The 25,651-nt window shown below is 55.4% G+C and overlaps 1 protein-coding gene across 8 annotated transcripts; it reads left to right on the top strand.

The window, feature by feature from the left end:
• The first annotated feature begins 907 nt into the window (after window positions 1-907).
• On the top strand, window positions 908-25,605 carry LOC122378298 (zinc finger C2HC domain-containing protein 1A-like). 8 transcript variants are annotated; one of them, XM_043359194.1, is made up of 12 exons: window positions 923-1,030; window positions 8,562-8,615; window positions 13,461-13,616; window positions 15,038-15,230; window positions 17,533-17,650; window positions 18,491-18,657; window positions 20,600-20,721; window positions 21,358-21,481; window positions 21,756-21,971; window positions 22,088-22,234; window positions 23,581-24,300; window positions 24,616-25,605. In XM_043359194.1, exons 1-12 carry the CDS (start codon window positions 1,012-1,014, stop codon window positions 25,007-25,009), a joined length of 2,430 nt encoding a protein of 809 aa, XP_043215129.1. In that variant the 5' UTR covers window positions 923-1,011; the 3' UTR covers window positions 25,010-25,605. The 8 variants fall into 8 exon arrangements, with proteins under 8 accessions (XP_043215130.1, XP_043215135.1, XP_043215129.1 ...); XM_043359196.1 differs by lacking the exon at window positions 8,562-8,615 and adding an exon at window positions 7,743-7,908 and having other exon boundaries at window positions 955-1,030; XM_043359192.1 differs by lacking the exon at window positions 923-1,030 and adding an exon at window positions 6,341-7,094.
• Window positions 25,606-25,651: the final 46 nt, after the last annotated feature.

The raw sequence follows: 25,651 nt of genomic DNA, 5'->3' as shown, positions 1-25,651 counted from the left end.
CCTTATAGCTTGATTTATCAGGAAGAGAGAGAAAGAGAGAGAGGGGGGAGAGACAGAGAAACAGAGACTGAGAGAGAGACAGATGGAGAAAAAGAGGGGACAGAGAGGGCGAGGGACAGAGAGAGAGGGAAGAAGATATATAGAGTTACATATAAGCTTTCAGTCGCGGATGCGCCTTGCGCAATACCTTTTTTATTTTTCGTTTCCGTCGGAAACAAGTGCCGAAGTTATTACACTTACCCGAGGAGGCTCGCGCTCCCGATGTTCCCAACTTCGCCACTAGGTGGCACGACTATCGCGATGAAATGGTGAAGGTGGAGCCACTTTCACCTCCGTCAGGCTCTGGTCTGAAATGACATTAAAGTTTGGTTATGATCTCGCATTTTCTGATATTTCAATGGAACTTAAACAATTGATTGGTGCGAAATATGAAGCGATCGCACTGGCAACTGGTTGACTGGATACTCAACAGGCAGATAAAAATGATAATTGATAGCCGCCGCGCAATGGAACGTGCGTTACCTACTACCAAAGTTTGTGAATGGACTCAAATTCTTCAGCTCAAGAGAAATTCACTTGAGCCCGTATCAAACTTGCGATTAATTAAACAAAACCAAACAAAACTCAGCCCAATGCCCATGCCCGAGTGATTTTTTTTCCAACAACTCTAGAATAGCACAAGGAAATTGTTTTAGGCCCTTTAGGTTCATAACCCTCATCAAGATCTTTTGCGGTTTTGATGACGTAATTTCCCTTTATTACCCCTATTTTTTACTTATTATGCTCTAAGTTATTGTAATTTTCATTTATAGATATTTAAAAATTTGCAATGTAGGGGATAATTCTTTAAAATCATATCTTATGGGTTGAGTTTTTTTTTCTTTTGCTTAGTACGTCATATGTTTACCTTTTTCATTGCGTTTACGGTCATGAACATTTCGATAAACAAATGTCAGGGCATTTCTGACGGTGAAACACGAAAGGTGGAGCTGCGCATGGCGTAATTTTGGGATGTCTGGAAGCTTGACAGGTAAGTTAATCCGAAAACGTTTTTTTACCTTTTGGCTAACTACAGTCTGCAATTGGCTTGTATCTCGGACAAACTCGAAGTTCTCTGTCTCGGGATCTCGTCTGTTTAGGCGCTGTCAAGGCCAAAATCAAAACCAGCCTGAGCACCTGTGCTCGATTTAGCAGGTTGAGGTTGTATGTTGTAGGTATGTAGGTTCCAGGCTAGTAGGTAAGGTAAGTCAGGCTAGATTATGGATTTTATCTATTTTATTTACCGCTTAGCACTGACGGTGACACCACCTTTACTGATACCGATTTAGGTTGTTATTCCTTTGAATATCAATTTACTATTGAAATCAGAAGTTTGGCGGTACACATGGAGGTCCCCGCTTCAAAATTAGTTAATCCCTATAATATAGACATCATTCTATAGAGAAACTCATGTTTAGTAAGAATAATGTGGTTTCCAGTTATCTGATCGATAATTTTAAGACCAAAAGCTAACTAATCGTATTCTTACCACGATCTCGGTGGAGCCGCACGACGGTCTGTTGTCAACATGTCAATTGTTGTTAAATACCATTACGCAGAAATGTAGTATCTTCATAAAACCCAACACACTAGGGGAACTGTGGGAAACCGGGGTTTTGGGTGGGGGGGGAACTATTTTTATGAAAAAGTGATAGATATAGATATACACAAATAATTTTGGAATTATGGTTCTGTATTTTTAATTTTTAATAGAAGAGAATTCGGTAATTTTCTTTTTCGGTAAAGCGCCTCACGAGATGCGCCAGATCTGTCGACGAATGATAGCGACTTTTCTGAAAAAGTCTTCAGAAATGTTTCGTTCGTAAATATTTTCGTTCGTGCATTTTCTTTATTTTCGTTTTTTGGTCAGTGCATTTTTTTTTGTCTGTACATATTTTCATTCTTCGTCCAACATTTCTTCGCCTGTACTGTACATGTTTTCGTCTGTGGCCAACTCGTGGCGAAGCAGTGCAGTGCCGAAGGCAATGCCTTAGGAGAGATTACAGGCAATAGTAAATCAAATATTTTTAGGTTAAATGGTTATGTATCTGGCTTCAGGCCGAAGGCCTGAAGCCTGATGCATGACCACTTAACCTGAAAATATTTGATTTACTATTGCCTGCAATCTATTCCTGCAAGTAACTATTTCCTTATCCGGTAGGCAAAAATCAGTAGGTTAGGTTAGGTTAGGTTAGGTTAGGTTAGGTTAGGTTAGGATTCCCGGTAGGCAAGAATCAGTAGGTTAGGTTAGGTTAGGTTAGGTTAGGTTTCTTAATGCCTGGTAGGCAAAAATCAGTAGGTTAGGTTAGGTAAGGTTAGGTTAGGTTAGGATTCCCGGTAGGCAAGAATCAGTAGGTTAGGTTAGGTTAGGTTAGGTTAGGTTTCTTTATGCCTGGTAGGCAAAATCAGTAGGTTAGGTTAGGTTTCTAAGCTCGGTAGGCAAAAATCAGTAGGTTAGGTTAGGTTAGGTTAGGTAAGGTTAGGTTAGGTTAGGACACCTCTTTGAATTTCATCGAGTAATAATCGCTTTTCTCAAATTTAAAGTTGTCCGCGCTTTAGACATAACAATTTGAGAACCTTGGTATTGTTTGTCATTTCTGCCTGCGATAAAAAAATTGTGCACGCGAAACGCATCTGATATTTTTGCAGCCTTGATTGTTTATAAATTGTGTTCATCCGCCGTAACCAGCATGGCGTCAGCGTCGGTTGCGAGGGGTGAGGTATGTGGTGTTTTGGGGTCAATTTTGCCAGCTTTAAATGGTAAGCTGTTGCATTTTACTGGCAGGGAATGTTAGATAGTTGGATCATAGCATGTTGTGATACTAATTGGATTCATATAATTAAAACGTAAACGCTTGGGGACCTCCGTGTTTCCGACCAGAAGTTTTTTTTTAATGGATAACATTACCTTTATTTGATTATCAATGCAACGGCTATCAACATGCAATGCTGTGGGATGTGGGTAGGTAGGTAGGTACGTCACAGTATTGCCTACCATCATCCCATCCTAAACTTTTGGAGGTACCTATGTGACCATATAGGTGGAGGTTTGTGCTAAATGGGAGTGCCTGAGTTCTTGCAATCCCATGCTAGCTTGGCTTTGGAGCCTCAACAGGTGACAGAGGTCAAGTTTATCACTGGAGCAGCAGCTGATTTTGGTAAATGTGTAGATGAAGTACAGTGAAGCTAAGAAACATAACCTAACCTGACCTAACCTTACCTACTGACCTACAACATTGAACCTACCAGCCTGCAACCTGCAAATCTACAACCTACCAGCCTTAAACATACAACCTACAACCTACCAGCTTACCAACCATGCTTCATCTGCTTCACATATACCCTGATTTGTTGTGCTTGGGCACCCCAGCTTGGCACAAAGTTCCACCCAAGTATGTAACTACAAATTGTTTAAATAACTTTCAAGACTGGTTTGTTGTTTCTGACCACATGGGTGGAGAATGTTTTAGAAAGTTACCCCGGCCGGCGACCAATAGTCGGAAAGACGATATGCTCACATTGTTGTTAACGGTCATCATAAGCAAACCCCTATTCTGACCCATGGAAATGGAATATTGGATGTTGTGTTTCTTAAAGGATGAGCGTATCATATCCGACATTGGATCCGACATCGTATAATGTTGAGTTTTACAGAGAAAATGAAACGTTCGAACCAAAGCACTAAAATGGGTCACTGACATCCAGTTACGCAGCTTTCTTCAATGTTGGGCAGCTCAAACTCCTATAAGACAAACAGGGGGTCGATCCAGGGATATCGACCGGTCCCAGTCTCGTCAGTCGCTATAAGAGCGTTGAACTCCGCGTGGCAAGAGCACGCGTCCCGGTTACGACAATCCGAGTTCGAAGCATGATGGACGCTCGGTGTTAATGAGCATCCTGACGGCTACACTTATAAACGTTAACGGGTATGGTTGCGGTTGGTGGCACTGGCAGGCCAGTCGAAGGCAGTGAGGTCAAGCATTGGTTCGGAAAATAGTGCGCCGAAGGCGCGCCAAATTTTCGAAACTGAGCCCGATTTGAGAGCAGTCTTGGCATTTGCGACCACACGCGGGTCGCGCCTCCTGGGATTGGAGCTTATTGGTATGTTAGTAAATAGTTACCTGATTTGCTATATTACGGCCATGGCAGTGAACATTTGAAGAACGAGTTTTCTTTTCTGGTTTGGAGACAGCTTCTAGGATTTACAAGAGTGGAAAAGTTACCCCGGCCGCGCCGGGGTAGGCTGAAAGTTACCCCGGCCACGGCCGGGGTGGCCGGGGCAGGTTCTCCACCCATGTCTGACCATATAGCTTAGTTTTCACTTATTATTAGACTGGTGTGCCAAAGGGAAGTTTCACTGCTGCCTGACAGCATTGTAAAATACTTGCAACTAGTGTTATTTTATTCATTGATTGTTTTTGTTTTGTTTTGTTTGTTTGCTTTTTACTTTAAAATCAGAATCACCATGCTGCTCATGTAGTTCTATTGATATACCTAGTCTTAACATAGCATTCTGAAATACATTTCCTATTCTGAAAGCATCAGTAAATATCCCATTAGGAACCTGTTTAATTAATTCAGTGTCTATAGCCTTGAGTAGTAATCCTTATTCCCTTTGAAAATTGAAAATTGGGCACTCATTAAGAAATCCTGGATTATTTGGCTGTGCTGTTTTGTCACAACCTTCCACTTGAACTGCAGATGTAACTGAGATATTCTTGTTCAGCAGTTCAAGGTATTGTCCACAGAAGTGTTCAGAGGGGTTTGAAAGAGTTCTTGGAACTGATCCACAGTGTCAGCTGTCTGAAGTGAGGTTGATAGGCTGATCCAGCCCTTGTTTACTTCAAGTGGTGGTGTTAAGATGTTTGATGAACCCTGTGGCTTTAGTTATTTCCTTTTTGCTTATATCGAAAGCATGTTGGTATTCAGTAGGTTTCTGTCTAATGCTTGTGTTTTGATTTATTCATAGGTTTTTTGAAATACACAAGCTTTGTTAAGAAAACATCTGTCAGGCTCAAATAGGATGCTTCTGAACAAAATACATAAGGCACAAGAAAAGCTTTCAGAATGAGTGATAATCTGAGTAACTGATTGGGTCAGGATTAGGTGGAGTACCATACCATTACCAAATGTATCTCAGACACCGTTCTAAGGCTAAAACTGTAGAGAATTGACATCTGATAACGTATTTCCACATATTTTGGATGACCGGTGTTGGCGTAGCACGCGGCTCCGCTCGTGAGACCGCTGGGCTGTCGGACGCCGGTCGTGGGACCTATGGGCTGTGTCGACCCTCCTCGACGGTATGTGTCTGCCCCCTCGTCTCGGGCGGCGCCGGCGACCTTGATCGCGGCGCGGCGCTACTCCCAGTCAACCGGTAAACAAGTGATGGCCTCTCGCGGGACCGGGGCCGTGGGCGGGATGGCTAGGCAGTCTGATCACGGCCCGACTGTTGCGGCCGTAACCGGCTCGCGAGTCAGCAGCACGGGAGACGGATGACCTTCCGGCCGCCGCGGAGGGGTTGGGGCTCGACTCCGCTTTTGCGGTGTTTTTCTGGTGTCATGTGATTTGTGGCCAGCTAGTTTACGTTTGTGTGCCTGGTTATTTGGCACTCAAACTCAAACTGGTTATTTGTCTTTCAATCTGAGGGCACGCCTGTTCTATGCCATGTGAAGCGGTGGCTATTTGTGGCATTTGGTCGTTATGCTGATTGTCGGGGCGGAAATATCACAGTAGAGTGGTGTCGTCATGTAGTGTACCTAGTTTTCGCGCAACGATATCCGGTACTATTGGTAAGATCAGATGAGTCGTTTTTACGGCGAGAAACATTCGTCCCGCCATCGGTTTGTTCGGTCGAATCGCAGGCCGTACTCGTAAAAAGGATTCAGTACGTAACGTTGATAAATGACTAGGTGACATGCACCGAATGCCTTGGCGTTCCTTTGTGACATTTCAGTGAAGCTCTCCTTGATTGCAATCTGCTCAGGTTTGGCTATCTTACTCAAGTTATAAATCAGTGTCTGTTAACATTTGCATGCCATTTTGGTTGTTCATGACAGCATTGCTTCTGGAAATTGAAAAGTGTGTCTGCTCCGAACCGCGCAGAGCAGCAGTCGATTTCCGCAGCAGGTGTGCCTCTCGGGTCATGCGCTGCGGTTCCTCTGCGCCAGGGTGCCTCCACACTCTGTCGGTCTGCGGCCTGCCCGGCGGCGGCGATGTGCGTGCGTGGGTCGACGCGAATCTCACCGGCATCCGGCCGGCCGTATGCGTCGCAGTCGGGGGTCGGCGGCGGCGTCAGTCTGCCCCGTGCGACTGGCACGACCTGACACGACCTGCGCCGGTTCGTGGACTCGCTGTGGGTCTCCTGGACTGACAGAGTGGTGCGGGGCGACTACCCAGTGTAGCTGTGTGCTAGTGGCGCAGTGACCGCCGCCCCGTGCAGACGCAGTGCAGCCAGCTGGGGCGGCGCTGAGCAAACAGCGCTGCGGCCGCAGACCCCGCCTCCCCGTCCTCCGCCGCCGGCGGCGGGGCGGCAGTGTCACTGGACGGCCGGCGCCGACAGTGCGTGTCACCGGGCGGACTCTGCAGCACATCTGCCGGCCAGTGGGACGCCGGCAGTCGTGTCAGCAACACCGGCCGGCGGTGCTCTCAGTCAGGGCAGAGCAGTGCTCTTTGTGGAGGTAGTGAGGTATATCGGAACGTTGTGAGAGGAGTCGGCGCCGTGGTCCTCCGTTGTATACCGGCGGTGGGAATGAACAGGTCGGACGGGCGGGGTGAGACAGTCCGTCATCTGTGACCCGCCAGTCGTCGTGGCCGTGTCGATTCCGTTAAAAGTCGGAAGCTCTGACCCGCCAGCCGTCTGGCTACATCGACTCTGAATAGTCACACCGTCACTGCGCACTGTGTGTGCGTCAGTTGATCGGTGACTCCGGTCCAATCCGCCGCTATGCTGGCGTGCTGGCGGTTCTGGACGCCGGGCTCGAGGGGCGTGGGCGGCCCGCCGCCTTCTGACGCCGCCGCCGCCTCCTCTACCTCGGAGCAGACTCCGCCACAGGGTGCGTACCTACCGCGTGCAGCGCGGCGCCACGGCCGACCTTGGAGAGGTGATTGGACACCTGGTCATGCACAGGCCATGTGCCGGCGGGGGTCAGCCGGAGCACGGCCTCTGACCTGACAGAACGGATCGGGACGGAGGTGGGGGTGTTTGGTTGTCTTACAAGGCACAGATGGTTGTTTGGGTCGGGCAATGTGCAAGGATGTATGATGTGTCAGCTGGCCTGAGTTAGTATGGTCCGAGATTCAAAACCATTCTCGTAATCTTACCGACAAACAATAATTTCCCTGAATGCTCGATTGGTTGTCGTTTATTGGTTGTCGTTTCAGGCAATTATGTCGAAATTGTCCTTTTCCTTATGCCGATTTTTTCTTCTCATCCAACATCTTAAAGTGGAAATGAGTAATTATGTCTATATTAGTCCACGACTCCACACCCTGCCCGGAATTCATCATCAATGTCGTTTAGGGTTATAACTCAAGTATACATGGCTGTTGGTGGTTTCCGCTCGCTGTGTTTGAAATATTCGTCCCAGAGGTAATTCAGAGGTCCCATTTATCACCAGACTGACGCCCACCTGTCCGCTGCGCTGGTGAAGCCAGGCCTTCGATTCGGTGATGACGATTCCTGTGTTTTTATTGGGTTTCAGTTCAGCGATAACTTTTTTTGAAAGAACGTATTCAAGTCTTTCTGTTGACACGAATCCCATTATGTCTCTCATGTTTGTGTTTCTCAATCTCTGAATAAGTTGATTGCATAGCATTACACAAATGAAGAAATTATACCGGATGTATACGTCTGCATAATGCACCGGGGTTTGTTTGCATTTGCATGGTAGCACAGTAGCACAGTAGCACAGTAGAGGCTCGGGTACCTATTATTGTAGTACCGCATCAAAGCAAAAGCACTGTAGAATGTAGAGATGGTACTGTAATTGAATGACGGTATCGCATGACATGCCTGATGTATCGCCTCATTGTCCGTATTGCTTTTGTCGTACTGCTCTATTTGTGCCAACCGAATAGCGGTGGCTCTGCCTCGCCAGTGTTACGTCTATACGTGCTTTCAAAACAAACGAATCTGCCGGACGTTTTCATCTTCGAGGTTCTTGGTTTTCATGTTTACTCAATAATGTTTTGATTTCCAACGTATTGCGATGCCCGCAATTCTTTGCTCCCAAGCACACCCAAATGGCGTTTGTTTTGCAGCACGTACTGACGCATTTCCTTAGCTCTGTAGTTGCTCGTCGTGCACTGGGTGTCCGCCGCGCCGTATCGGCCGTGGTCCGTGTATGAGCCGCCTGCCGTGACCGGCGCCCCGGCCGCGGTCCGTGTGTGAGCCGCCTGCCGTGACCGGCGTCCCGGCCGTGCCCGTGTGTGAGCCGCCTGCCGTGACCGGCGCTCCGGCCGCGGTCCGTGTGTGAGCCGCCTACCGTGACCGGCGCCCCGGCCGTGCCCGTGTGTTGCAGGCGAGGACCGGCCGTGCGGCCCGCTGGCGCCCCACGCCTGGACCGACGATGCAGGTATCGTAGCGTGGCGCCGTGCTGCGCCACGCCGTGGCGTGCCTCCAACCCAAACAGGCCGCCCGCATGTGGCTGCGCTGACTGATTGGTGATGGTCCGAGGGGGACTGGTGCCGGCGGCTGGTGATGGTGGTGGTGGTGGTGGTGGCTGATGGTGCTTGGCCTCTTCGCGGCAGAAATACTAACCAGGCTGTCTGGTTTGGCAGTCTCCGCTGCTGAGCTGCATTGTTCGCGGGCAGAGCGAGGGGAGGTCCGACTCGATCCCTCTCCGGTCACGGTTTGTGCTTCCTGCATCCGGGATGACTGTCCACTGTCCAGCGTCCACAGAAAGGGACTGAAATGACCGTCCAGCAGGGGAGACAGTGGCACTGTCGATATCTGTCGTGATCGTCAGACGAGGGAGGGTCACGGTATCTGTCGTGATCGTCAGACGAGGGAGGGTCACGGTTCACGATGTCTGTATCAGATAGTGGCCGTCATCTTTGGAAGGGTAGGGAGTACAGAGTCGATGTTTCGGGGAGTGGCAGCGTCGCTGGCCTGTATCACAGTGACTCCGAGAGGGGGTAGCGGCGGTGTCGGTGGCCGCTCCCCGCTCGGCTGACCACGCCCGGTGATAGTCGTCCCGACTGGGAACGGGGTCGGTCTGACCGCCGCGCCGGGGGAGAGCCGGCCGGCCGGTCACGACCCGGCCACAGTCGGCTGCCCGCCGGGCTGACACGGTCACGGAGCGTCGTCCCAGACACAGAGACAGACGGAGAAACGCGCCGACCGGCGCAGCGTCACCTGGGAACGGCGTGCCGCTCCCGGGGTGGGCCAACCCGGCCTGTGGCGTATGTGTCTTTCGAGAGAGGGCGAGCTGGTTTGCAGCGAACGAGTTGAGTCAGCTCATCGGAGCGCTGTTGATTGTAAAGGCGCCACCGTATCAAACTGATGATTTTATATGGTGTGAGTCATGAGGCGGCGATGCTGTCTAATGCCTTCGCTGCTGCCAGGGACGCCAATGCGAGTAAACGATTACTGACCTGATGGTTACCTTCGAGATGGACGATTCCTTTTGTGGCAGTACCTACTACAAACAGCGTAAAAATCGCTCAATGTCGGCAGTTGGCGTCACCGAAGCGTTGCCACAGTGCGCCGTGCGGTCAGTGACGGCGGGCGGCACGTCGCATCTGCAGCGCAGCAGACACCGTGACCCCAACCGACGCCGCTGTACTGCAACATGCTGTATCACTGCACGGCCGGCTAGTGATCGAGCTGAGCGTCGTCAATGCGGCTTACAGAAGTGACATTTGGTGACCACCGGCCCTATGTCGAGGGGTGTTTTCGGCGGCTGGTCCGCGCCGATCTGCCCCCTGTCAGATGTTGCGACGACGGCACCTCGCGGCGAAGGAATGCAAACAGTCGCGGCGACGGGAGGTGTTGCAATCCCAGTTGGCGCCTGGCCGGTGTCTCGCAACGCCGGCTGGCGATCTACCGGCGGATGGAGGCGGCTGTGTGAAGCTCGGACGTCCGGGGTCAGATGGCATTGCAGTGCAGTGCCGACAACCGCTCTCAACTGCGCACGTCCGGCCGAGGGTTTGCACTATTCGTAACTGATGTCGCCTCGCCGTCCCTATCCTCGCATAGGCTTAGTGTACCGTTTTAATCACATTTGGGCAAATTTGAAGGCAATGTAAGGGAAAGAATGGAAGAGCAGGTGATTAGCGTTCGGTACAATGTCGCATGCCGCGATAAAATGCCGAGTAAGTTGATATCGACCAACCTTATGACTCACAATCAAAAGGGAAGCAAACCCTCGCCCCTCCTAGCTGGTGACTGGTCTGAAAGGGCTCCTAACCTCAGCCAGGTGCGGTTTGGCCGTCCTGCTTCGCTTCCGCTGGCAGTTTTCTTATTTCTAACCTTCAATACTAACCTTCTGTTTGAGAGAGTGGAGAATGGACCCCGCGCTGCTGCCGGCCGGTCGACCGGGCAGGGCTGGGAGGTAGGTATGTTTGTGCTCTGTTTCGTTCCGCTGGACGCCGCTCACTGACGAGCGGCATGTGTGCCCGAGATGGATTAACTTTCCCTTCTTCCCGTTTCCCCGAGGATCGAGTACCATTTGAATTTTAATTAGCCTGCAGCTCATTCTGGGTCGAGGGTTGGCCGATTCGTGAAAGTGGCGTGGCGTGGCGTCGATTACCGTGATGTTAACAGGTGGGCTCCGGGTGGGCACAGACCGTGAGAATGTAGCACTTGACGCTGGGAACGGCCGAGCTCGGGTGGGGCGCGCTGGGAGCTCGCGGACTCGTGTGGGAAGGCGAGTCCATCAGTGGAGTACAGTCGGCTGTAAATGCTACCTGCGTGAGTCGGGCGCCATCGGCCCGATCGGTCATTGGTTGTCAGATCTCTGGGCTACCTGTTGTGCGTTGTGAAACGCGTCTCTGGTGTCGTCACTGCCGCACTAAGCGTCATTGGCGTCTGGCTATGAATGTAGCCAGTGTAAATACCGTCCGAGTTCATACACAACCACAATACTCCATGCGGACTTTCAGTCCCCTGCGGCTGGGGGAGGGGCGCATCGATTACCAACGGGGGTGGCGAATGCCAGTCTGGCTTGAATCACGTAACTCGCCAATGTCCATCACAGACTGTCGGCCGTTGACCCTCTCCGGTGCTGTCTGACCCCCGCTCAGTAGCCGGCCCCGCTGTCGTGCGTGTCCTGTTCGTGAGGGCCGCGACACGCCCCGTCGGCCAATCGAGCCCGCTCCGGCCCGTGTCGACCTGTGTCGTGGAAGATAGCATGCCAGCTGAGTGTTTTTGTGTGGTCAAGAAAAGGCAGCGGTAATGGTCATACTTTTTGGTCCAGTTCGCGGCTGCTTGTCTTTTTCCGCATTCTCAATCCTGCACATGCATGCTGGAAATTCATTCGCGTTCGTGCGATGGAGTGCTGTGCTGAAGAACTCACTTGAAGAATGGCCTGAAGATAATATCTTGCATGTTAATTAAGCACCGCTCATTCCGCGGTACCGGTTTCGGCGTATCCGTTACTTAGCTCGGCTTGTGCCCTACCTTCCAGGGCTGGCCCGTGTTTTCTCCGTGCTACCGGCGTCAGGTGAGCAGGTCCGATGGCACCGTACTGGTTGGTCCGCCCGTTTTGGAGTCGAGCTGGCAAGCCATCTGGTAGATATAGGCATGATAGCCTTTGCTGTGGAAGCTGGATGTCTGTGGTGGCAGGCTTTAGTCTCTCTGTGAGAGCTGTGTTTGTCTGATGTCCATGGTGACATCGCTGGTCCCTCCTCATGGTAGCTGTGTGTGTACTAGAACCACGCGTTCGTGTGGTGACTGGCAGGATCTGACGGAAGATATTTAGCAGCTCTATGAGCGTTGCACTGGACCCTTGTCTCTCCATTCTTCCTCAGTCCGGCTGTGTGTGGCTGTATTGGGGTGGTCCGCTCCAACCCCGCTCGGCTTACCGGACTGCGCCACCGCCGCCGGCACTGCCGACGTTCACTTTCGTTCGGGCGCCGGGCTGAAGACTGACCCGGGTAGGCTGTAGGCTGGCCGGGTGCCCGGCTGTAGCCTGACCAAACGCCGGGTGGCCCCCGGCGCCCTCAGGCTGCCGCAATAACGTCGAGTGTTTGAACGGCCGGCGCTGAACGCTCGGTACCTACGCGCCTGCTCTATCTTGTCCTGGATCTCCGGGATGGCCTGGAGGCTGGGTGTAAGTCCTGGCCGGTGGCTACTGAGTGACACAATCGTTTTTTTCTGGACGTGCGACTTCATTATTACCTGCCTCGTTCGTTTTCGCCGTACGTCGGCTTCCATTTGTCGATTGGTTTCGGTTTGTGGGTCCGCCCACGACCTGTCACTTCCTGCCGGTTTTCATTTACCTGCCGTCCGCGGTCGGTGGGAAGCCAGGGCCGGGCTCCACTTCTGACCCTCAAGGCCGCTCTCCCGACCACCAGCACGCGGTCTGCTCCGTCCGGGCGGCGTGCCTCCTCGGCTCCCCGCGCGCGCCGGCCGCGTTCTTCGAGTGGCGACCCTGACACCGATCGGGCGTCGCCGAGAAACCATTGTAGCTGTGTTGCAACCGCAGCCGGGGCGGCGTGGCGGCAGGCATCAGGAAGCCCCGGCCGGCCCGCCGCCGCAGAGAGGGTGCCATTCATATGGAAACTGCCGGCTGCCGCGCGGGCCGCGGACCCCGGCCGGATGGCCTGAAGGTCGGATTCATCGGCCGCCGTTTGAGGGCCGATTCATTAAATGGTCCGGCGGGGCACTATCGGTCTCTCCCGGGAGCAGATGCGCCTCGCTCTGCTGAGGATGATGAGTAGTGCCGAGTGACACTGAGCCGCTACTGCTGAATGGAGGGAGGAGTGGCCTGAGATCTCCCCCGCCGCCGCTGACGGGGGCGGGGAGGCCGGCCGTGTCGCCGCGCCGCCGCGCCGTCAAACAGGCCGCATTGTTTACCCATTGGTCTCCGGCCGGCGCTATGTATAATTCAGCGTGGGTGGCGTACGTGCGCTCCGGCGGCCGCCGCGTGCGGCCCTCCCGGCGCCCCCCGCCGGCTCCGGTCGGTACCGTGCTGGGGCGTGCCCTGTGCCGGTGACCGGTCGGTGTTTGACCTCTGTGACCCGACAGACAGCTGCTGCTGTCATCGCCCGCATGTGACATCATCTTTTCTGGTGTACTCAATTCATGACAGCGTGTGATTCAGTACCGGGTGACGTGAATAACCGAGAGCTCTCTCGGGCCTTTATGCCCCACGCTAAACCATTTGCCCCTGCGTTTGGCATACCTGTGTAGCTCTCTTGACCCCGCCCCACGTTTTCATCCGAGCCGCATTTAACACACCCTCTCTGCCCCACAGAGCTGTCCCCGCCGTCCCTGGCTGGTGAGCTGCTGCCATGCATCACGTGCAACAGGACCTTCCTGCCCGAGGCGCTGGCCCGCCACCAGAACATCTGCCAGAAGACGGCGCACAAGAAGCGCAACGTGTTCAGCTCGTCTCGTCAGCGGCTGCAGGGTAGGTGGGCCGGGCCGACCCGCTCCCGGTCGGCACAGAGCGGCGGGGCTCGGCCGGCCGCGTGGGACGCCCAGACCGGTTTGCGGTGCGGTGGCCTCCGCACGGCGGCTGCGGACAGGCTGGGAGGCGCTCCGAGGTGCTCAGAAGTGCTCAGGGGCGCTCAGGGGCGGGATAATCGAGCCGGAAGGGTCGGGGAGGGGTGGGAAGGTAACGTGCGGAGATGGTCCTCGGACAACGCGGCGTACTCGTAAGTGCCGTGTCGCGTGGCGGCGGGCGGGGTCGTGGATCTCCGATAGCGCACCTCCGCCCGCCAGGAACGTCCGTCCTACCGCGCGCCGAGTTGCATATGGCTGCCCGTCAGCCGAGTGTTCCGCGAACAATTGCATACATGATTGGCGGCGGCGGCTGTCACGCAAAGCGCGCTCGGCCGCGGCGGTTGGTCGGGAGCGCGGCTCATGTTTTATACGTCTGGCCGCTGCCGGGGCTGGCCGACTGGGACGGCAGCTTGGAGATAGCCAGTCAGTACTGTCAGCACTGTCACTGGGCCGGCCGGTGGGCTGTGCCCTCGTCAAGGTCGTGTGTCAGGCGTCCGAGTTCTTATCCGAGTCAGCTGTGGACACTGGACATGAGCTGGTTTGGACCCACCTGGCCCTCTCAAGGCCGGGTGGTGCTAAGATGTTTTGTGCTTAGGTTGGATCTGGGACTCTCTAGTCTCTCAAATTGATGCGCAGAGCTTCGGTCAAGCTGGTTCGGTCGGCTGGTTGCATTTACCGTGAGAGCATAGTGCAGTCGCACCACTTCCTGAGAACGATCGGTGTTTTATGTGTGGTCTGACCTTGCAGCTCACCGAGTAAATGTTCTCACTCCACACATCCGCGTAGTATGGCTTGCTCTCAGCCTGTGGGCTGACGGATGAGTGGGATGGCTGATTTTCACCAGCGTTCTGCTGGCAACCGAAAGGAACATTAATTCGTTGAATGTTTACATAAAGAAAAAATGTGTGATATCTGATCCAACTCTCTAGCGACTCGTAAAGGAAGCGAATTCAGATTTCAGTGCAGAGCTAGACCGCGTCGTGCACTGTATGGTTATATCGCATTCAGTTGGAGTTCGTTCACGTGATGCTCTAATCCCCACATTTTTAACAATACCGGTCTGTCCTGTTTTGGAGAGAAATCAGTGCCTCCAGTTTTGTCGATGTCGCTTATCGTAACTTATACAAAGTGTGTGAGTTGCATAGGTGACAGGTTTGCAGCAAATACGAATGTTTTTAAAGACTAAGCGGTGTTGCTTCAGGGCCAACTAAAAATACGAAGAGAAATGGGTCATAGGCCATGTTTACCTCAGCGCATTTCATACCATGTCAACATATCCTCACCTGAATAGGCCTAACTTCTTTTTAACCCACCTGCCTCCCCCAGGGACCGGGATAGACCCGGAGGATGTGCACCGGTCTCCGTCACCGCCGCTGCGCCGCCGCTCCGGCTCGCGTTCCTCGTGGCGTGACAAGCACACGCAGCTTCTGAACACGGTCCGTTCAGCCCGCGGCGCGGCGCCGGCGGCCGCAGCGCCCGCCGTGCCGCCCGACTACGAGCAGTGTCCCTTCTGCGCCAGGTAGGTGGGGGGAAACGGCCACCGGGATCGGGTGGTTAAGGTGTGGTGGTTACGAGACGGTGGATGGGGCCGTGTGATGGTCATGGTCCGGTTGTCTGAGGCACTTGGTGCCGTTTGACTGACCCTGAGCCGATTGTGATGCGTGTGACGCTGAATTTGGTGTCCTGTAATGCAGACTCTGATCCTTTGTGGCCTGTGGATAGCACTATGCTGGGTGCCCCCGGTATTGGACACTCTTCGATTCAGTAGCGGCCAATCTAGTCCGGTATGCGCTGGGGAGTTTGGAGTTCTGCGTTGAGTGTGTCCGGCCATTTCGGACCTGATACGGAGTGTGTTCCGCTGTGCGGTGGGTGTGTCCACTGAAGTGGGCTGTCCCTTGGCGTGGACTTTGGCGCCAGTGTTGGGTGTGTCCGCTGGGGTGGACAGTTTCGGGTGTGGACTGTGCGCGGCTGCGTTGGGTGTGTCCAGACACCTGATGAGGGAGGGGCTGGGCGTGCCTGGCACGGCGGCCGCCGCGGCTGTGGTGCAGGTCAGTGCAGCGGTATCCCCCCGTCCCCTCCCGTCGCAGCCACAGCTAACGCCAGCTGGGCTGTCCGGCCGTCTGGTGGTAGTAGCTGCTGCGCCGCAACGTTATTAGGATATAAGAATACTCGTAGGAAAGCGACAGCGAAGGATGCCGATCGAATCCCAACGTGATTGAGTTTTTCTTATCGTAAGATCATCGGTTTCCTTTGCTAGCGAATTGGCTTAAATTAGTTTAATCGATTGTGTTCTTAAATGTCGCTATTTCCTACTGAGCCGGGTCATAACAGCACAATTGGCATGTGGACGATAGGGTAATTTGATAGCCAACATTTATGGTTCACGTGCAACCGCAGGCGTTTTCTGCTCGGCTCAGCATGCAACATGCTCCTCTCGGCGATTATTTTAAAGCTATGGACAAATAATGATCGTGCAGAGGCTGAAGGGTCAGAATAGCAGTGTTGCGGACATTGTCGAAGAAATGTTCGTCAACGCCATGCGGTGCTGTGTAAGAAATGGGGTGGTGGGTACAGGATTACTTTGCTGATCTCCGGAGAAAGCCATCAATGAGCCTTGGCTTTGCCATTTTCACAAAAATTAACTACAGCATTCCACGTTTACGGCAGGAATATCTCCTAGCCTAACGCACATACCTACCTGACATAGTCACTGTTCCACTATGACTGCGGCGAATGACGTCACTACCGACACCAAGCACGCTCGTTTCGCCCTCCCACCACTGCGGAAATGGTCGTGGGTGCCTGTGTGCCTCCGCCCCCGCCGCCGCCTGCCCGCCGTCTAGCTGCAGTGTTTGTGCACACATACAGCGAGCCAAGAGGTGCGGCGGCCTGAGTGGCGCCGGAGACCGGTTTGGGAGGGAAGAAGTGAGGTAGGATCTAGCTGGGAGACTGATGGGCCGACGAGGGATACCTGACGCCGAGTGCCGGTTCTCGATGGATGAGAGACAAAACTTGGGGAGCGGTCTTAGACGGACACAAAAACCTTGATGTACCTATGAGGCGGGCTGGTTGATGAAAGATATGTCTGTAAATAATTCTGAACAGTGTTTATCCCGAGTTGTAAGGCTATCACTAAGTTAAGTAATTTGTGGTTCATTTGCGAGATGACGCAGGCACTGAGATAGCATGTGCAGTGAATTGACATGGTGCACTTGTCTTTGAAATGGGACCAAATGCTCGAAAAACTGCCGGTGATCTAGCCTCATCGCTGCCAGCGGCTGGGGCGTTGGCATTTTCACCTGGTTAACATACTGGGTGCGTGGACCGGGAGCTGAAAGATTGTCGGTAGCACGGGCGGCTCCACTCTGTTAGGTGTGGCACTCGCGCCGTGGAAGTGTCCGGTCGTGGCTCGTTGCCGCGGCGACCGGTCTCTGATGTCACGTTGGTGCCGACTAATGTGTCCACTGGCTCTGTGCCATACTACCCGTTGTAAAAGGGTCCTTCCGTGCAGACGGTGGGCGTTGACCAGTGGACATGGCTATTGACTCGCTAATGGGCTTCAAAAGACAGCCGCTCCCCCGCGAATTAGATCTGCAATCACGTGTTGGTTTGCTATAGTCGTAATTTATGCAAAGAAGTGAGCGAGCTGTGCTCAAGTCTACGTCTTCATCGCGAGGTATGATCCGTCTAAAACATGTTTATAAAGGATCCATCTTTATCGCGAGGTACGATCCGTCTAAAACATGATTAAAAGCTCTCCTCCCCCTTGTCCTCGTTTCTCCAGGCGGGGTTCTGATCTGACTCCCTCTCCCACCCCACAGGCACTTTGGTCCGAAGGCAGCTGAGCGCCACATCAGCTGGTGCAAGGACCAGAAGTCGCGTATTAACACCAGCGCTGCTTCAGCGGTGGCCAAGAACCGGCTGGACGCCCGAGTCAAGGTGAGTCCCCGGTGGGCCGACTCGTCCACTCTGACTCTGTCTTCTGGCGACCCGGTTCAACCGTGCGCTATACTTGTCCCGGGGAGTGCTGTCTGCGGCTGTGTATGCGTGTATGTGTGGTTTGTCCCGGGCTGCGGACCGCCATCTGCCGAGTTCGGTCGTGCTGTGCAGCATCTGGTGAGCGTTGCCACGCTCCAGATACTGTCCCGCGCCGGGAGTGTTTGTTGATACGGACGTGTCTCCTGCCGGGCCCCGGGGACGCTTGTTTTCCCGTGGCGTGTTTTTAGTGCCCGCAGCCTGCCAGAGTGCAAGCGGAAATAGCGACGGAGGAGCTGCGAGTGATACAGACCGTACGTAGGGTTGTCAGCTTGACCTGGTTTTGTCAGAGTGTCAGGAAACCTCTTCAGCTCATCCTCCGTAAGGATGGCCCGTCCTGACCACCGTGCAGTGCAGTTACGGGCAAACTATCCTAGCCGCGGCTGCCGCCGTCCCAATTTAGTGCCTGTTTGTTTGTGCAATGCTCGCTGTACTGCGTAGCACGTATGGAGGGTATCACTTGTCGGGGCTCTCAGCTTGGGACGGGGAACGGTAGCTGTGTTGGGCTGATAGGCCGGGATCTACTGTGCATATCAGTGTGTTTTTTGGTTGGGCTGCATAGTACCGAACGCTTGGCATTGTCTCAATATAATTGTCTGGGCTGTGTTTGTTTAGTCATGGACCTGTATGCTTCAGTATTCGTACACGTTATGCCGGGGTTTGTGACTCTGTGCGCGCCTCTGTCCGTCCCCGTGTCGTCCCGTCCTGTCCGTCTGCTGTACCCGGCTCGGCTCCCTGCTGCAGTACCAGGCGCCGCTGCCGCTGAAGCCGCGTCCCAAGCGACTCTCGGTGGAGCGGCTCAGTCGCGAGACGTCCCCGGCGGTGTCTGTGGTCAGCTCGGCGCCGTCAGCCACCCCTTCGTCACTGAGCACAGCCCGCAGTCCGACACGGCCCACCCGAGACTACGCCAGGTGAGGTGGACACGCGGCTAGAGGTGCACGTTGCACTGGCTGTGCCATGTGTGCGTGCAGTGGGGTGCGCTCATGGACATGTACGAAATATCACATCACTTCACTGCGACTGCCTGCTACTGAATCGCCTAATGCATGCGCAATGTCATTACAGCAGTAATGACATTCTCAGCAGTTTTCTGTCCAAACATATCAATTGCCTACCAAGAAGCATCCACTGTAAAAAGAAAATGTGCGCTTTTGCTATGACGTGATTCCATGTGATAATATCGTACTTGTTCTGACGACCCCACCCTGACAGCGATCGCCCCCAGTTGGTAGCACTGACCCTGACGTGGTTGGGGTGGGCCGGCCCCCAGTCGCTGATTGTGGTCGCACGTCGTACAGGTAAAAACGGTCATTGTGGTGCGGAGTTTGACGCGGCTATCACACGTCCAATCCGGGCTGTCGGTCGGGGTGTGTGAGCTGTCAGAAGATGATTGTCACCTCGTTGCGTGTTGCCAGAAACGTCAACACTCAATATTTCGTGTGAAAAAGTGGACAGGTGGACAAACAGTACGCCCACCCGCACTGTGTGCTGTCTGGAGCTTCCTTGGATGATATTGTTTGATTTAGTTCCCTATGTGCGTAGAGTTCAGTGCTCAAAAAGAAATAGCCCGGCACAGCTTTTGCTATCGGTGACAGCTTTCGCTTTTGGTTTGCCTATGGCCTTGTCATTGTTTGCTTCCGCCGTTGGTTCGATAACTGAATGGGCGGAGCTCGGGGTGGTCAAGTGTGCTGCCGGTCGTAGGATTGCACCTGCTAGCATACGCAGGACTGTTGTAGTGAGTATGTCGAGGCTTGTGGATGGAAGTGAGGACCACTGGGTGGAACTGACGGCACGCGTTGCCATAGAAGTGTGACTGAAGTCGCAGCTGTGTCTAATTGCCGATCCAGAGATTCCTCTGTCTCTTTTGATTGAATGGGCACTGCCAACTGCCGTCCAACTCCTAACAGTTGACAGATCTAAGGGCCATTTTTTTTTTAAAGATTAACGGCGTGAAACATCATGCGTGGCAATAAATGTCACAGCTGAAAGCCAGTATTTATGAGGTAGACAAAGTCCTCCAGCGAAATAGTTGCGGTGATCCAGCATCATCACGTGTAACGTTTGACACCATTTGAAGGTGACAGCGTTTGACCTGCTGTATTGAGTTTGTCACTTAGAGAGGGTGTAAAAATATCCAATGCACTCAACCTGTGCTTCCCTCGCAGCTTCTCGTAAAAAAAATTGTCACTTGCTCACCCGCCACTGTGCGTCGAGTTATCTGCGTCTCTGCACCCTGCCGCCACGCGCAGGCTGAGGTATTGGTGCCGCTCGCGGTGCAGGCGACACCCATTTGTCGCTCCCCTGTACCGGGAACGGCAGCTGGCGGTCCCCGCACTGAGAGAGGTCGGCACTGCCGCATTGCGCGTGCTCCGGGCGTGTTTGGTTTGGCCGACGGTGTCTGTTGCCGTGACGGGATGTTTCTCCTGTGTGGGACCTCTCATTACTCTTGTGAGATTTATGCTGCTTCCTGTTTTGGAGTTTCTGGTTTGTTGTGTGGTCTGTCCAATGTGTTGCTCCAGTGCAACGCCGCTGCGTGGTTACGGCGCGTCATCCTGTTGTCCCTGTCTCGTTGTAAGTTCAGGTTCGGCACCTGAATGTCCTGTAACTTGTAAGCCACCGTAAGTTTGGATAATCATGACCGTGGACAGGCCACCACCGATTTCAGAGGACATCTAAATGGCAGCTCCCACGAGAGAGAGAGTGGGTACGGACGCCAGAGAGTCAACTGTAGGGAGGAGGAGATTGTTAGCTATCTTTTTGTTGATCCTGTTCCAATAAATCGCTCCATTTCTTTCAATCTTACCTCGCACGTGTCCCGGACTTTGGTATAACTCCCTCCTCTGTCCTCCTCAGGGAGTACCGTGAGCGCGCCTCCCAGGAGCGGGAGCAGAGGATACAGGAGCGGAAGAGGAGCCCCGCCTCGGTGGTCAGCTCCGGCTATGGCAAACAGCCGGCCAGTCGGCTGGCCAGGGAAGGTGAGAGACGGCGGGACATGGTAACGCGGAGTCGGGCAGTGATCTGGGCCTCGTTTCATAAAGCAAGTCCGTAACTTACTCCGGTTTTTGGGCTTGTATTGCAAGAGAGTGTGAAGCGATACATTTATTTCCCCTTCTCCCTCTGTTCTTGCTTGCAAGATATATAGATTCAACGATTCAAACTATCGTCATCGCTTCACATGCACTTGCAATACAAGACCAAAAACCGGCAAAGTTACGGACTCGCTTTATGAAACGAGGCCCTGGTGTGATAGAATGGTGCAGGTCAGGCCGCGACAGGGACGTAGCAGAGTGTCGGGAAATGAACCATGCTATTTACAGGGTAGCGACTGATGAGGAGTGGTGTTGTCTGGAATGGCAATCAGATGTACTCATTGGAATAATTGTGACTGTATTCTTGAGTGTGTGGAGTAGGGTTGATGGGTGATTACTCCATCCTGGCCGTTTGGTGCGCTCAAAGTGAACAGCTGCAGATCATGCCAGGTGAATTCAAAGTTGGAACTTCAGTACTAACACTGCAGTAATACCATCTCCGCTGCCCAGTATCGTGTGCCGCGTTTCCGCCTAACTTCTTACTGCTCCGTCCGTGTTGACCCTGTGTATTCGCCGTTCCAGGCTCGGAGCCGCGCGCTACCAGCCCGACCAAGGAGGCGTTCAGGAGGACCCAGTCGTTCCGCGCGCGGCCGGCCGGCACGCGGGCCACCAACCTCAAACACCAGAGGACAGTCAACACGTTCAGGTAACGAAAGTAGACACCAGGGGAATGGAAGGATGGGCAGACATCACCATACTCGGTTGACGTAGAGGCTAGACCCGGGATACGGGAGGACGATCAGCACGATCAGATAGGTCTTTGGTTACGCGGAACGTAAAACATTATAAGCAGGTTTTTGTGTTACCGAGGATAATGCCACAAAAGAGTTGTAGAGTGGTCTTCGTACTGACTTTGCGAGGCATATCGTCGAATGCTCGTGCTGTTTTTGTTCATTTCATTGAAATTTATTTAATTACAGTCCCACGAGCGTCCGGTCGGCGGGCTCTGCCAAGCAGCACCAGTCGTACCTCCAACACCACCAGCAGCAGCATCAGCAGCGGGACGAGCCGGACGGCGGTGAGGACACTCCGGCCGACCGGCCCGGCTACCAGCGCTCCACCAGCACGCCGGCCGAGAGCGGCGGCGGACCCGATCACCTCCACCACCACCACGACCACCACACCAGGCTCAGCCCGTGAGTGGGAGAGAGGGCGGAGAGGGGGAGAGAGAGAGACGGGCGTTGTGTGCGCTCAATGTCAATTACAACGGATGTCTGATGTCTCCACTGATTCTTCTCTCCTCTCGGCCCAGTTCCCGTCAGAGTCACGCGTTCTCGACGGCTCCGGAGCGCTCCCCGTCTCCTCCTCCGCCGCCGCCGCCGCCTGACGCCGGCCAGGAGGCGTACATTACCCGCTCTCAGCTGGACGAGTACCAGCGGATCAGTGACGCCGTCAAACAGTGAGTACCGTCACCACCGCGGGACGGGTGGGGTGGCGCTACTGCGATGACCTGGGGTGTAGTGTGACTTGAACGGGTAGGGGTGGAAAAGAGAATGGAGAGGCATGGTGTAAAGGTTTGATTATTTCATTTTGGTTTTACCGGTCTTTCACACCAGGACCATGGTTTGAAGACAGCACGTTATAGCTGCATGGTGATTGAAGGCGTGTCATTCGCACTTGTCGGGCATGATGTCCAGTTGCACCGTACGTTTGATATTTATTTTTCACTCATGGTTCCGTTTGCATCTCTTCAAGCTCCGGTTTGTTCTCATCGCGCCGCGGGCGCATGCTCCCACTGCCCCAACCTGCCTCCTCCGCCTGTCCTTGGCTGCTGTCCTGTGCCAGTTGCCTGTTCCAGGCCCAGTCCCATCCCGTCTGTCCTTGGCTGCTGTCCTGTGCCAGTCGCCTGTTCCAGGCCCAGTCCCACTCCGTCCGAGTCCACCATCGAGCCGGAGCGCTCGCCGAGTCCAGAGCCGGAGCCGCAGCCGCAGCGGCGCCCGGGGCCGGAGGCGGGGGCAGCCGAGGAGCCAGCCGCGGCGGCGGGCCGGGAGCCGGAACCGGTACACGAGCCGTCGCCGCCGTCGTCGGCGGGCGCCGGCCGCCCGCCGTCCCTGGACGACCTGGACGCGTCGCTGACGTCGGAGCGCACCTCGGACGGCGAGGGCGCCGACACGTACCGCGTCACGTCCGGCCAGGTGCGGCGGCGGCTGCGCGGCGCCCGCCGATCGGGACGTAGCCTCTCCGGGCAGATCGAGCTGACCGGCACGGCGCTGCGGCCCTCGCCGCGGAAGGGTGCTGAGCCGGCGCCGTCCCCGCCGCCGGCCGCTGCGCACGAACAGGGCTCGCCGCGGAAGGCCGCTGAGCCCGCCGAGCCGCCGGCGGCAGTGGGGGCGGCTGCTCGAGGCGGCGCCATTCGCCGGCCGGCGCCGCGTCAGGAACCAACCCGCGAGGCTCGCACCCCTGAGGAGGTGTTCGCGGACAGCCTCGAGGACCTGATCACGGTCACCGAGTGTCCGGTGCGGGTCAAACCCAAACCGGCTCTGAGCCGCGGCGCCCGGCCGCGCGTCGGCGGCCCGCCCGCCTCGGGCTGTGTCAGTCTGCCGGCTCTGCCGCCGCCGCCGGCGCCGCGGCCCCGGCCCCGACCGCGGCGCGGCGGCCGTCTCGTGCTGCCGCCGCTGGAGACACGCTCTGGTCCACCCGGGGGCCGCCACCCGCCTGCCGCGCCGCTGCATCCTCCGGCAGCTCCTCCGTGAGTACCCCGGCCGCGCCGACTGACGGCGCTGGCGCCGTGTGCCTGTGTTCCAGGGACGCCGACTATGACCCGTACGAGAAAGCGGAGCGGCAGCTGGAGGAGCTGCTCGGCCACGCCAGCTCACCCAGTCCCCCGGCCAAACCGGCCGCCGCCCGACTAACCACTAACCGCTCACCCAGTCCGCTGAGGGCGCCGCACTCCCCGAGCCCGGCCCGGCCCGCCGCGCCCCTCAGTCCGCAGAGCTCCGAGTCGGCTCCGGCGCCGGCACGCTCGCCGTCACCCGGCCGTTCGGCGTTCGCCAAAATCGAGCGGCCCCACTCGGCGCTGTTCCCGCTCCGTGGCGATGTGCTCAAACCCACCGCTCTGTCTCCGCGCAAAGACCCGATCGCTGAGGCCATCAGCATCCTGAACGATTACGCGATTCAGCAGCGCTCGGCGGCCGACGAGGGCCCGCCCTCGCCACCCTCCTCAGTCGAGTCCAGTCAGACGGTCATCAACCGGTACGATTTTGTCTCGAGCGCGATCGCCTCGTACCGCGAGAACGCGGCGAGCATGCCGCCGCCGCCGGAGCCGGAGCCGGAGTCGCCGGGGTCTCCTACTAACACGTCTCCCCCCACTAACCACGGCAGCCGGCGACTGGGCGCCGCGCAGCCGTCCCAGGGCTCTGTGGAGACGCCACCGCCGGCCGACGGCGCCGCCTCGCCGCCGTCCCAGCAGCAGCAGCCCGGCTGGAGCGAGCCGCTCTGGCGGCCCATCGACGACTGCGCGCTCAGGTGAGACACGGGGGCCGGGAGGGGCGCGCTGCAGACGCCAGTGACGGGCTGCAGCTGTTCAAAGAAATATGAGGTTGTAAGGTGTCGGGCAATTATTGGACTGCGCAGCCGCGGAACGCGAATGACGTTGGCAGGCGGGACTAACCAGTAACCAACTTATATTCCACCTTTTTGCAATGATATTATAGGGTCATGTGAGTCTCATGTTAAGTGCCTTAATGATTGTAGATTGTCCTCGAGCCCCGTTCTCCGCCCCGATTGCCTGTGGTAGGTTGATATCAGACTCGTGCAGTGACTATATTTCCTCGTCCCCAGCTCCAACCGTTCCAGTGTGGAGCGGAACGGCGGCGGGTTGCACCACCTGCAGTTCCCCGGACTATCGCTGGGCGGCGACGAGCGCGGCATGAGTCCCTCGGACAGCCTCTACGAGACGGAGATGCCCGACTTCGACCTCATCATGGAGCAGGCGCGCATCGCCTCTGAGCGCAAACACAACGCACTCTCGCCGCGCAAGGCGCGCATGCGCGGTCTGGACATGAGGGAGATGATGGGTATCGAGGTCTCCGATCTGAACATGAAGAACGGCGGCGGCGGAGGCGGCGGGGGCGGCGCTACCTCGCCGCGCTTCTGTCACGAGTGCGGCAGCCAGTACCCCGTGCAGGCGGCCAAGTTTTGTTGCCAGTGCGGCGCTCAGAAACTGTGCATCTAGTGGCGGTGTGGGTCCGCCGGGCCGTGAACGAATCATGCAGTGAGGGCGGGACACCCTCCGTCCAGGGGCACACGCTCAGGCCGTGAGACAGTGCCTTGGCAGCGCGCCGCGCCGCCACAACCGAGTCTGTGAATAGGTTAATCGTCGCCGTCCAACGAGAGATCTTCATATTGGGGCAGCAGCAGCTGGGGCGGGCGCCGGGCGCCGCGCCGCCGACTGACACTGAGACAGCTGGGTGAACTGGGACTGTGCCAGAGGCGCCAGAGGAGAGGCGTCTACCGCGGCACAGGTGGGTCGCCGACAGCGCTTTGAACTAACTAGTCTGAGAGGGGTGAGCCAGTGCTGAGAGCCGCGGCCGGGCCGGCGCCGCCCGCCGAGGATCGTGTGTGAGCGCTAACGTCAATGTGAGGACGTGCCGAGAGAGCGGACTAGTCACTGAGAGAGATTGTATGTATTGCCGGGACCAGCCGCGCGCCGCAGCGCCCGCGCCTTCACCGACACGACGTCGGCACGTCAGTTGTATTCTGTTCTTTCATTACTTAGTAACGCACTAAATATTCCATTCGTGACCTTTGCCCAATAAAATAGTAACTGACTGGGTGTGTCTGTCTGCCCGAAGTTTTCAGTGCTGTGTAGTTTGAA

The sequence above is a fragment of the Amphibalanus amphitrite genome, unplaced genomic scaffold (assembly GCF_019059575.1).
Source record: "Amphibalanus amphitrite isolate SeventyFive unplaced genomic scaffold, NRLGWU_Aamphi_draft 000057F_arrow, whole genome shotgun sequence".
Taxonomy (NCBI): domain Eukaryota; kingdom Metazoa; phylum Arthropoda; class Thecostraca; order Balanomorpha; family Balanidae; genus Amphibalanus; species Amphibalanus amphitrite.
This window is presented reverse-complemented; position numbering and strand designations above follow the sequence as displayed.